The following is a 10,966-nucleotide window of genomic DNA, read 5'->3' on the forward strand; positions in this document are numbered from 1 at the left end:
CGGCTCGCCCGCTGCCCGGCGCCCTACGTTCTGGCCCAAAGTGCCCCGAGGGTTCGTCCAAGCAGAGGCGGGAGGCCCTGGGGTGGTGCATGGAATCCGGAACTAGGGGACCTTCTCCTGCAGGGTTTGGGATTAAAAACCTGAGGGCGGCTCCCAGATTTTTACAGCTAGCGGCGACATCAGATCTCTGCAGCGCGGTTCCAGCAGCTGCTTTCCTTTCATACAAGAAAGAGCCGTGTGGTTGCTCTTGGAGTTGCGCTTATTGCCATCGAGGTGGCGCGGCCTCAGGCTGAAGAGGCCCTGTGAGCAGCTGTGATGCTTGCAAACTCCCCACGAGCTAGAGGGACAGCGGGGACCTGCCGCCCCGACGGGTGGCCTTCAGCCCCAAGGGCCCGCTTGCTGCCCTGTGAGCGCAGGTCTGGAAAGGCGCCGGGCGGGCCGGGCCAGGCCGAGCGGGGCCCCCCTCAGCCACCGGGACGCACGGGACCGTCCCCCAGACGAGCAGCCGCCCTGGCCTCTTCTGAGACCAGAGCCAAGCCGTGGGCCGAGACAGGCCTGTCAAGGGCGAGTGTTGGCCAAGACGGGGCATTCTCTGACTGGCAGAGCCCCCGATCAAGGAACCGGTGTCCCCAGACGGGCGCGGTGTTTCCCTTTGGGCAGCAGTCTCGGGGGAAACACGTCCCCGTTCATTTGAGACAGTGACCTTTTTAAAAACAAATGGCCTTCTTGACATACAATCCGTAGACTGTGGAATCCATGCACTTAAAGTGTGCAGTTCTGTTCTTAGCATGTTCACCGAGCTGCGCAGCCTTTACCACCATCGACCTGGAACCTTCTCAGGCCCAGAAGGGAACCCCATGTCATGCTTTCAAAGACACGTGTCATTTTACATTTCCATCAGTAACATACGCAGATAGTGAATCTTTTTATTTATTTTTTATTCATAGACTTTTGTGCCTTTCTCCCCTTTACTCGTTGTGCCCACCCCCGCCACTGGCAGCCCCTAAATTATCCTCTGTATCTACACACTTTCTGTTGTTGTTGTTCCGATTTCAGATTCCAGTTACAGAGATCAGATAGCACTTTTCCGCCTCTGAACTATTTCACTGCGCATAGTGTCCTGAAGCAAAACCGACATATTTCCCGTATGAGACCCTTCCAAGCTTCTGTCCTGACCATGAGGCCACGTAAAACTGAAATGAGGTCCTGTACAGATCGGGGTCCAGCATTTCCTGTGATGGCTTTTGGAAAGCCCAGGAGGGGTCCTTCCCGGATCGGGCTGGAAAAGGCCAAAAACAAAAATTTCCACAGTGCCAGGCCCATCGGAGCTGGGAGCAGCGCCGTCTGTGCCAGAGTCGGGGAGGCCCCGGCGAGGGGAGCATGTGAAGGGGTGATCAGCATCCCGGCGGCGAACGGGAAGTGCTCAGTGACGGTGACGACACAGGTCCTTAGCGCCCGATGGCGTCGCCTGAGACACAGCGTCCGAGGCTGGAAGCTAAACCGGCACCCGCTTCTGAGGAGACCTCCGTCCGCCCTCGGTTGACTCGCTGTTGACCTTGAGCCACTTATGTGATCTGCTGAGTCACACTGTCCTACCTGGTAAATTAGAAACAGTCTTCAAAGTTTTATAAGAAAGACTCTGTTTCTAAGCCTCAGTGACTGAAGTGCTGGCACCCCGCCGGTGTTTGGGGGTACAGACCGGAGGTTAAGATCTCTAAGAACAAGGTCGTCTGCCGCAGAGGAAGTTAGAACTCTGAGGTGCTGGGAGGTGACAGCCGTTACACCCAACCCTGACTGGGAGGGAGGGAGGCTGAAGGCTTTGGCTGTGTGGCCATGAGCCGGTCCGTGGGCTTTACGCAGCCGCGGGCGCACACAGGGGTGCGGTGGCGGAATGAAGACACAGGTTTTGTTTGGGTGTAGAATCATTTATTGCACAGCCGACTCACATTTGCCCTGAATCCAAACAACCGTGTGCAAAAATAATAATGATGTTGATTTTAATCCTAAATAACTCATTTCATGGCAAATAGAATATCTGGTCAATACGAGGAGGCCTACTTTTCAGAATCTTTTATAGTTGATCCTTAACAACATGGGTTTGAACTGTGCGGGTCCACTTACATATACAGAGGAGTTTGTGGATGAATATTACAGTCAGCCCCCCATGTCCCTGGGTTTCCCACCCACAGGCTTCACCAACTGCGGACTGCAAGCGTAACTTCAGCCCACCGCTGGGCGTCCGGGGGCACGTAGGGCCAGACGTGTGCGTTGTTCCGTGTGCACTTCACGCAAGGGCTGGCGCGTCCGTGCACCTTGCTAACTGCAGGGCTCCTGGAGCCACTTTCCTGTGGTGACTCTGGAACAACAGTAGTTAAGTTTGGGGGGGACAAACATAGTGGGCTTTGGACTGCATGGGGGGTTGATGTCCCTAACTCGTGCGCTGGTCATCGGCCAGCTGTGTGTGCCTCCACCGAGGTCCAGCGGCCTCACAGCCTCCGGGATGGATCTTACGTGGCACAAGCTGCCAGAGCACCTTTGGAATCACTGGGAAAAGATGCTTCATTTGCTCACTGACAATGTCAAAGCTAGTTAACTGCTTTCTAATCATTTAAATTGTCAAAGGTTTATAGTATATATTGTGATTATTGATTAACATCAAACTCCCAGTTCAGCTGAGACCAGCGAGTCCTGTAGTTCAGGGCAGCTGCAGGGGCGGGGACGTGCCCAGGTCAGGAGTTCAAACGCCAGTGTCGCCATTATGGCTGAGCAAGGAAATGGGGAGCAAAGTGCTCGGTCAGTTTGTGCCTCTTTCCCTGTCTGTAAGCGAGAAAATACTGGCAGCTACCTCATGGATAAAACAAGTTAAAATGTATGAAGTGTTTTTGAACAGTTTCTGTTACATAGTAACCCCTCGAATGTTAGCTAATTTGTATCATTACTGTTGTAGCCATGGCGCTTTCTGATGTTTTGGCCCTTCTACATGCACTTTCTCATGCGAGCCCAGCAGAGCCCTGGGAGCTACGGAAGGGGAAGGCAGACGCCGGAAGCAGGGGGCGCGAGAACTCAGTCGTGCCTGCCGTGGCTCAGAGCTCGCGAGCATCGCCGGGGTGGCTACAGCTCCTGGCTGAAGACCCGGCCGCGCTGGGTAACCGGGAGCTGCCGTGACTGGGGCTGTCGTCCAGGGACACGCCCCCTCAGCTCTCACGTCTCCCGGGGCTCCAGGTGGCATGAGGTGGAGACACAGGGCGCCTGGCGCTAGGGTCGCGGACCGTCTCACTGGCCCCGAACCGCACACCTGCACCGGGGCCTCTCGAAGCCCAAAGGGGGCCCGCTTGGCAGCGGCTTGTGTGGGTTGCCTGCTCGCCCCCAGCTCAGGGCCTCCCTGGACCAGGCTGACGAGTAGAGGAAGGGCTTGCAGAGGAGGTGAGAGACTGGAGCTTGTAGCTGAAACCTTTGTGCCAAATTGTGAGACATTTTTCTCCAAAGAGTCAGCCAGGATTTGACCTCTTGAGTGGGGTCTTGGCATCTTGTGACATAAAGCACCCTCCTGTTAACACTGGAAAAATCCCTACAAGGATGCACATAGTCTGGCGTCTTAGCATTAGGGTATTTCTGAGATCCATACTTGCCCTTTCCAAAATCTGAATCTTAAAGGCGAGCGATCTAGCCCTGCAGGCTGTGCAAATATCAGAGGAGAGAGCTCTGTTATGTCAAACCCCTTCTCTGTGAAGAAATGCAGGGCCTAGGACAGCCCTATCGGCACTACCCAGAGACGAAGGAAAGACAAACACAAGCCCAAGAGAGTCCAAAGTAGCCACCACGATCTCACAGGCCTGGCTTGGCTCCTGGGCCTTCAGCTCAGATCCTGCTGTTGTTACTTAGGTTTTAATGACAATACATAGTAGCCAGTGAGAGTCAAGCTCAGATAAGCCATATAACTAACTATGAGTATCATCACCAAATTGGAAATTTTAAGTCATGAGAATTGCTTTTTGTTGTCTACCCTTCAGTACTATTTTTTTTATAGTATTTATTTTTTTAAATATTTATTTTAAAGAGAGGGGAGGGAGGGAGAAAGAGCAGGAAAGAAACATCCTTGTGTGGTTGCCTCTCACTGTGCCCCACTGGGGACCTGGCCCGCAACCCAGGCCTGTGCCCTGACTGGGAATCCAACCGGTGACCCTCTGGTTCGCAGGCGGCGCTCAGTCCACTGAGCCGCACCGGCCGGGCCCCTCAGTCCTATTTAAGAGAATAAGTATTTCTGGGCTCTCAGAGGGACTTTGACATGGATGCTAAACATCAGTGCATTCTCTTTGTCCTTTGGCCCCAGGAGGTGGGATGGAGTCACGGGGTTTAATCCTCCCCAATGCGCGCAGCTGCTCGGAGAGAGACAGGGCCTGAGGGGGCCAGGGGATGTACAGGGTGTAAACTTCATAGTGGACAGGAAAGTGTTCCTGTGTTCAGCCGAATACATCTTAAATCGGTGTCCCCTGAAAGGACCAGACCCATCCCTGGCTGGCCTGCGGGCGGTTGTCATGGCAACTGACTGGCAAGCCCAGCCCCGGCGGCCTGAGTACAAACAATGGAGCGATGGAGGGTGTCCCGCTGCCCAGGCACAGGAACACTTCCGTACGAGTGTGAAACTGTCACCATATTTTTTCATACCTCCTTGAGATTCTGGCAGCTCATCTGAAATTTATCCAAGTGCCCCTTCCCCGCTGTTGGTTAAAGCATCGTTGCTGACAGATGACAAGCTGTGGAGGAATCATCCGCGATGCGCAAGGCCGCGCAAAGCCCCGGGAGGCGGTCGGGCTAACGCCACTCGCTCGGCCGCCAGAGGGCGATGCGCGCGGCCGGCGACTCAGCCCACGCAGCGCCCCGGGGGCCACCGAGGCCACGTCCCTGCCCTTCGGGGGTGACAGGGGCTGAGAGCCGGGTCGTGCCAGCATCTACGGATCCCTGTGCAGCAGAATCTGCACAGGAAATCTGAGCTTCAGGTCAATGAAAACAATGAAAATTAGTCATTTCAGTAGATTTCAAAGCGAGGAGAGAAAAAAAGGCCAGGGAACACCGGTTCTGGCCGAGGGTGCAAGAGGCTGCGCGGAGGCCGGGGCTGCGGAAGGACGGCCGCGCAGCTCCGCTCCGAGGCCGCTGAGCGTCGCGCTGGCTCGCTCGGCCCTGACGTTCGTTGGCTCCGCGCAGCGCGGCCGGAGCGCGACGTGACCGGGCCACGTTCCTGTGTTTCTTCCAGGGTTCGAGTTCTTCGAGACGAGCGCCAAGGACAACGTGAACGTCAAGCAGACCTTTGAGCGCCTGGTGGACGTCATCTGCGAGCAGATGTCCGAGAGCCTGGAGGCCGACCAGGCCGCCGCTGCCGCCAAGCAGAGCGCGAGGCTCCAGGAGAGCCCGCCGCCGCCGCAGCCCGGCTGTGGCTGCTGACGCCGCGCGCGCGCGGAAGGTGGCCCGGCTCCCTCGCGCCGCCCGCGGGCCCTTCGGGGAGCCGCTGGTGGCCGTGGCTGGCACGCGCGGTGCGTCTTGGGAGACTCCCGCGCTGATAGGTGGCAAATGCACGATCTTAAATCCCTAAGACTGTCTGTCCGCAAACACCCGGTACTTGCATGTGATTTGTCATTTGTCTTCTAGGGTCTTTATGTTTCGGATTTCTTCTCGGATTAAGCTGCTGCTGGGACCTCAGACGTAAGTCACGCCTCAGGTGTTGGTGCCGTGGGCTCGGCCGCTGCTCGTCCCTGGTCGGATGACAACCCAGGAATCGCTTGTGTTGGGAGGGGAAACGGGGAGCTCTCAGGGATCCAATGCGCTTTGCTCTGGATCGAAAATCAAGTAGGCATGTCACTCACATTTTCTGAGTGAATTACCAGTTTTCTGGTCAGTTTACTATATAGGAAATGTGTCTGTTTTGTAGTGTTATTAACAACCGGGGAGACCATTGACTATGAAGAAATTGAAATACTATGTTGAAAGCCCTGTCAAGTTTCCTGAGAGATTCCATCCACCTGACTGGAACCAGGCGTAAGCAATGATCGCAGCTGAGACGTCTGAGTAAGGGGCACCCCGGAGGGCTGCTCCCCTCTTTGCACAGATGCCGACGGACGTTCTGCGCGCGTGCGGGCTCCGAGGGCTGAAGGGTTAGGCCAGCAAGGGCATCAGCCGCTGTGGGGTGCCGACACGTGAGGCCTCCCCGTCGCTTTACTAGCTAGCCCCCCGTAACGCGCACTAGCCCCCCGTAATGCGCCCTAGTCCCCGTAACCCGCCTGAGCACCGTTGCCTTCAGGGAGGCGCCGGTCTCAGCCGGGAGGGGGAGCCGGAGCTCACAGGCAGGCGCCCCACCACTGGCCCCGGCCTGCACCTGGCCGGGCTTCACTAAAGGGAAGTTATTTAAATAACCTCAGAGGCTCCAGGCTGTGAAGAGACTGATTTCCTCTTGGGCGTTTTCCAGTCCTCCTGTGCGTAAGGCAGGTCCCTGTGGGTAAGCCTTCCAACATGCTCAGGTCCCTGGGAGAGCCCCCAGAGCCGAGCCAGTGCCATGTTGCAGGACACCGCGGGCAGCTCGGGGGCAGAGGGAACGAGCCGTGTGAACACCCCGGGGCCTTTGCCCAGACCCCCCGCAGACCAAGCGTGACAGGCACACGAACTCTCCGCGGCCCCTGGCGGCACTGGAAGAGACTCGCCGGCTGGCGCTCCCCGCGATGTTGACCGTGGGGCTGCGGGGAGGCAGCCGGCAGGGTAGGAGGACCCTCACGCTAGGGAGACCCGCCCCTTGTTTTGGTGCTTGTAGTAAAGGTGTTTCTCCGCCTTGCAAAACTGGAGAACATTCGCATGCAAGTAAGCTCTGGTGCGGGTTTATTAAGGAGGGGTGTGGGCAGGGAAGCTGCGGGGACCCAGGGGGTCCGGAGGGCTGCGGCCTGTAAGCCGGGGAGGGGCGGCGTGCGCGGTGAGTGAATTGCAGGATGGAAGTGCAGGGAAGGGCGTTGGGCTGTTCTGGGCACACCCTGTGTGTCCCCCACTTTTAGCCTAAGAGACACTAATTGGTAATAAATTTTTACTTCAGCACCCCCCGGGCAGGCCTCAGGTTAGTGAAGACAAGGAAACGTTAATGCTTTATTAGATTTTAATGGGCAACCAGCTTCGAAAATCACAGAAAGTAGATGTGAAGGAGAGAGAAGGCGGGGCAATGGGGCCGATTTGTGCGCGGCGCCAGCCCGTTGGGGACCTGCGAGCCCTGGGCTGGACCGCGGCCTGGTGCTGCTGCAGCCGCGAGGCCGGCTCCCGCGTCCCCGCCGCAGGGGCCCTGGGAGGCCCTCCCACTCACGGTCGGAGGTCACGGAGGACATGCACCACCGTGGAGGGGAAAGCAGAACGAGAAGGGGGGTTGAGCTTGGCCCCCTCGGAATCCTTTTCCCCGGTGAACTGACAGCTATTCAGCGAGTCGGCCCAGGACCAGGAGCGTGAAGGCGGGTGTGCCAAACGGGCCAGCCTGGGAGGGCGCCTGGGCGCGCGCCTGCCTGCAGTCCTTGCCGGGCCGCTGGGTGAATCCCACTCTCCGAGCCTCGGCAGAAACAGCCTCCCTGCCTGGTCCTCGGTTTTGAAACCCCCACCCCGGTGTGAATGTCATCGGGCGAGAAGTTTCCGGAGAGGGTACCACAGAGCTGGAGCGAACGGGCGCCGGGGCTCTTTCTGCAGAGCGTGTGGGAAGGGAGAGTAGCCTCCAGGCCTAATCTCATCAAGACATTTTGGTTTTGAAATGAATTTGGCAAAACAGGAACCATCCCAGGGCTAACGAAGCAAGGCTCCATTCATGGGCGCTGCGTTGCATCACTGATAAACCATAGCACCGTAGCCCCCGAGATCCCCAGCCCTGTGGCCACGTGCACACACGGCGCCCGCGTCTCCGCCTGCCCGCAGCGCCTGCGCCCCGACGGCCTGACCGAACGCCTGCTCGAAAGGCTGAGGCACCTTACAAGGGTGCGCCGGTTGGTGTGTGAGTGTTAGATGCCTGTCACATGGTCCCGTCTTTGATGCAACTAGATCAGTGTTTCAAGTGAATTTCTCTTCCTTTTGCAGCCCCCCATGACCTCACCCCCCCCCCCCCCTTACTTTTAGGAATAAACCTTGAGTGTTTTGAGTAAATACTTCCGAGAACTTTGGCTTTGCGACATTTCTTTTGTTTCTAATGTAATTGAAAAATTGGACTGGAAGTGGTTTTATCAAATAGTCCGTGGAGTGGACCCGCATCTCTGCGCCCTGGCTGGGATGGGACGAACCACAAGGCGGGCGGCGTCCTACGCCCCGAGGGGGCAGGCCCCGCAGTTGGCCACCCCCCCCCCCCCCCCGTCCCCAAGCGGAGCTGCTGTGCGGCTGCAGTGAGTCCCTTGCTGCCGCCACTGCCGCCAAGCTCCTGCGGCCCGAGGACCCCGAAGGCCCTGAGCTCCTGCGTAGGTTCCTTCAGCCCGCGCCCGCGCGCCACGCCGCGGGGAACTGAGAGCGCGGCTGTGCATTTGGACGCGGAAGGGGACGCGCTTTGGTCGCAGCAGAAAGGCAGCCCTGCGACTGTTGGGACGAAGTGCCAACGCTGCAGAATCGCGGCCCAGGTGGTGCAAGACCTCCACATACTCAATAAGCAATCAGATTTCGGCGACCTAACTTCTCCAGACCAGTTACGGCTTTTAGGTTCTGCACAGTCGTTCTTTTTCAGGGACCGGCTCCAACGCCCGCCTGTAACCGCGCCCACGCTGCGAACAGGCTTCAGGCACGCGCTGCTCTTTTGCCAAAGGAAGACGCGGACACGCGCGAAGCAGCAGTGGCGCCGGAGCTTCCCGGCCGGGCCGGGGCGCGGCTGACGCGCCCTCCCACCCGAGCCCCAGTGCCCCCACGCAAGCCCCCCGTGTGGCACCGCAGGACTGTTTTCAGACCCCGCCAAGCCCTCAGGGCTGTGATAGGAGCTGCGTGTGAAAACCGAGGACTCTTACTTTATAGTAACGACTAAAACCTTCCCAGACCAGAAAGCGCCTGGTACAGATTTTCACCGCGCGGCGGCGCTCGGCCCGGCACTTCGGCGGCGGCGCTTTGGGAGGCGGCCTGTCCCTCTCTCCGCAGCCGTGTGCGCGGCTGGCGCGCGGGCCTTTGTTCCCGGGGGCGTCGTCGGTGGGCGAGGTCCGGGCCGCGCGGACAGCCAGACCCCGTGGCCTCCCTCCCGCCCCCGGAGGAGGCGCCTGCACAGCTCTGCCGGTGTCTGTCTGTCTGTACTTGACAGTTTACCAGCGAAGGGGGGCAAATTTTGCTAATGAACTGAACAATTAGTGTCAGCTGTTTAGAGTGTTTCATATTTTAGGTGAATTTTGACCAAAGTCAGTTTCAGACATAAACCTCTTTTATGTTCTGGAGTGAACATGACATGAATTGGGTAAAAGATGAAGTTTATGACCAGGGAAAAAAAAGCATCTTTATCTGTACAGTGGACTTAAAGGGCTTCGGGCTCCAGAAATGTGGCCTCCGGGGGGCGGGGCGCGGGGATGCGAGGGGTGGGGGCAGAAACAGGCCAGGGAACCGAACTACAATGTATCGACCTAGCCTGATGGATATTCCTAAATAAATGTAGTTTTTCTCAGAAACCTTGACAGAAATGCTCGGCACTGCAGTCCCATCGTATTTCCCTGTGGCAGGTTGAAGTGCCGACACGTGGGCCGCAGGCACGCGCTGCCCCCCCACCCCCACCCCCACGCCGAGGGCGCCTGTGCCCCGGGGCGCCAGCGCTCTGTGGGCTCCGGGAACCGGAGCTCGCGCTCTGCTCCAGCGACAACACATCTGTCTAAAAGGTCCGTGAAATGGAGTCTTCACACCGATTTCTGTGCTGCGATCACAATTAATTCCCATTAAAAAGAGGATGGAAAGTAGATGCTGTGACAGAAGCCGGACAAAAGCGAGCCGTGTCCGCGCCTCTGCCAGGACGCGCGCTCGGGCCGGGCCGCCGCAGGTCAGGCTTCCTGGCCGCCGTTCTCGTTCCTCCTTCCTGACTTGTTTGCCCTTTCGTGTTGTAAAGCACCGTCCTCCCAGAGCGGCGGGTCTGACACTAGAAGTGACACCTCCGTTTCACTGTTTCCCTCCCAGCGGCGCTGATGCCGGTGGGGTCCCCACCCAACGGTACCTGCCCAAAGGGGGCGGGGCTTTACTGGGTGTTCCCTTCGCCCGCGTTCACACTGTCCTTCAGCGTGGACAGTGCAGGGCTGGCTGTGACTTTGTTTCTGGATGAAAATATTTCCCTATTCACGGTTTTAGTGGCCAGGGATTGCTTGGTTCATGCGCGCCATTCTCGTGAAGGGCACAGACGGCAGGAGAGCCATGCAGACACCTGGCCCGCCCTTCGGGGACGTGCGCTCGGCCGACTGCGCCGAGTGGGTCCGCGCGCCCCATAAACGGGGGCCTGGGCTGCCGCGGCGAGGGGGTGGGTCCCAGGCATAGTCGCATCATCCCTAGGGTGTGTGCTGAACGAAAAATTTTTGTAATTCCTGTTAATAAATTGTTAATGTCAGATGTGATGTGATACCGTTGGACCGTCCAAATGTACAACTATTTAATGGTGTTTGTGGAACTGAAATGTCTTAAATGTTGCATGAAATACATTATAAAAATAGATCTTTTTCTATTTTCAACACCTCAGAATTGAGGGTTCATGGGCCAATATGTGCAATATTTAATGACTTACTCAGTGTATATAAACTAGTGAAAGTGAATTACAATGAATGTGTGAGGTGCTCTGGGTGGCGTGTGACCTGTTCAAATCATTGCCCGTAGCTGTGCGTGTCTAGTGGTGCCATGTATAGAGTAACTGCCTCGTTGGTGTCATGTGAAACTCTTCTGTGCCTACTTCAAAGTACTTTATTTCCTATAAAACCAAACATTTAGTATCTGCGACTACATGCCAATTTTGCCCTTCAGAATTGTGGATTGT

The 10,966-nt window shown here is 57.2% G+C and overlaps 1 protein-coding gene across 1 annotated transcript in view; it reads left to right on the forward strand.

Annotated features, from left to right (window-relative positions):
• Nucleotides 1–5,439, forward strand: part of RAB3C (RAB3C, member RAS oncogene family) — an 86,163-nt gene extending 80,724 nt beyond the window's left edge. The window contains exon 5 of the mRNA XM_054575302.1: nt 5,252–5,439. Coding sequence (XP_054431277.1) covers nt 5,252–5,439 — 188 coding nt within the window. The remainder of the gene's footprint in view (nt 1–5,251) is intronic.
• Nucleotides 5,440–10,966: the final 5,527 nt, after the last annotated feature.

Source organism: Pteronotus mesoamericanus, unplaced genomic scaffold (assembly GCF_021234165.1).
Source record: "Pteronotus mesoamericanus isolate MK-2021 breed Mesoamerican mustached bat unplaced genomic scaffold, CSHL_Meso_final contig_29, whole genome shotgun sequence".
In the NCBI taxonomy this organism is placed as follows: Eukaryota; Metazoa; Chordata; class Mammalia; order Chiroptera; family Mormoopidae; genus Pteronotus; species Pteronotus mesoamericanus.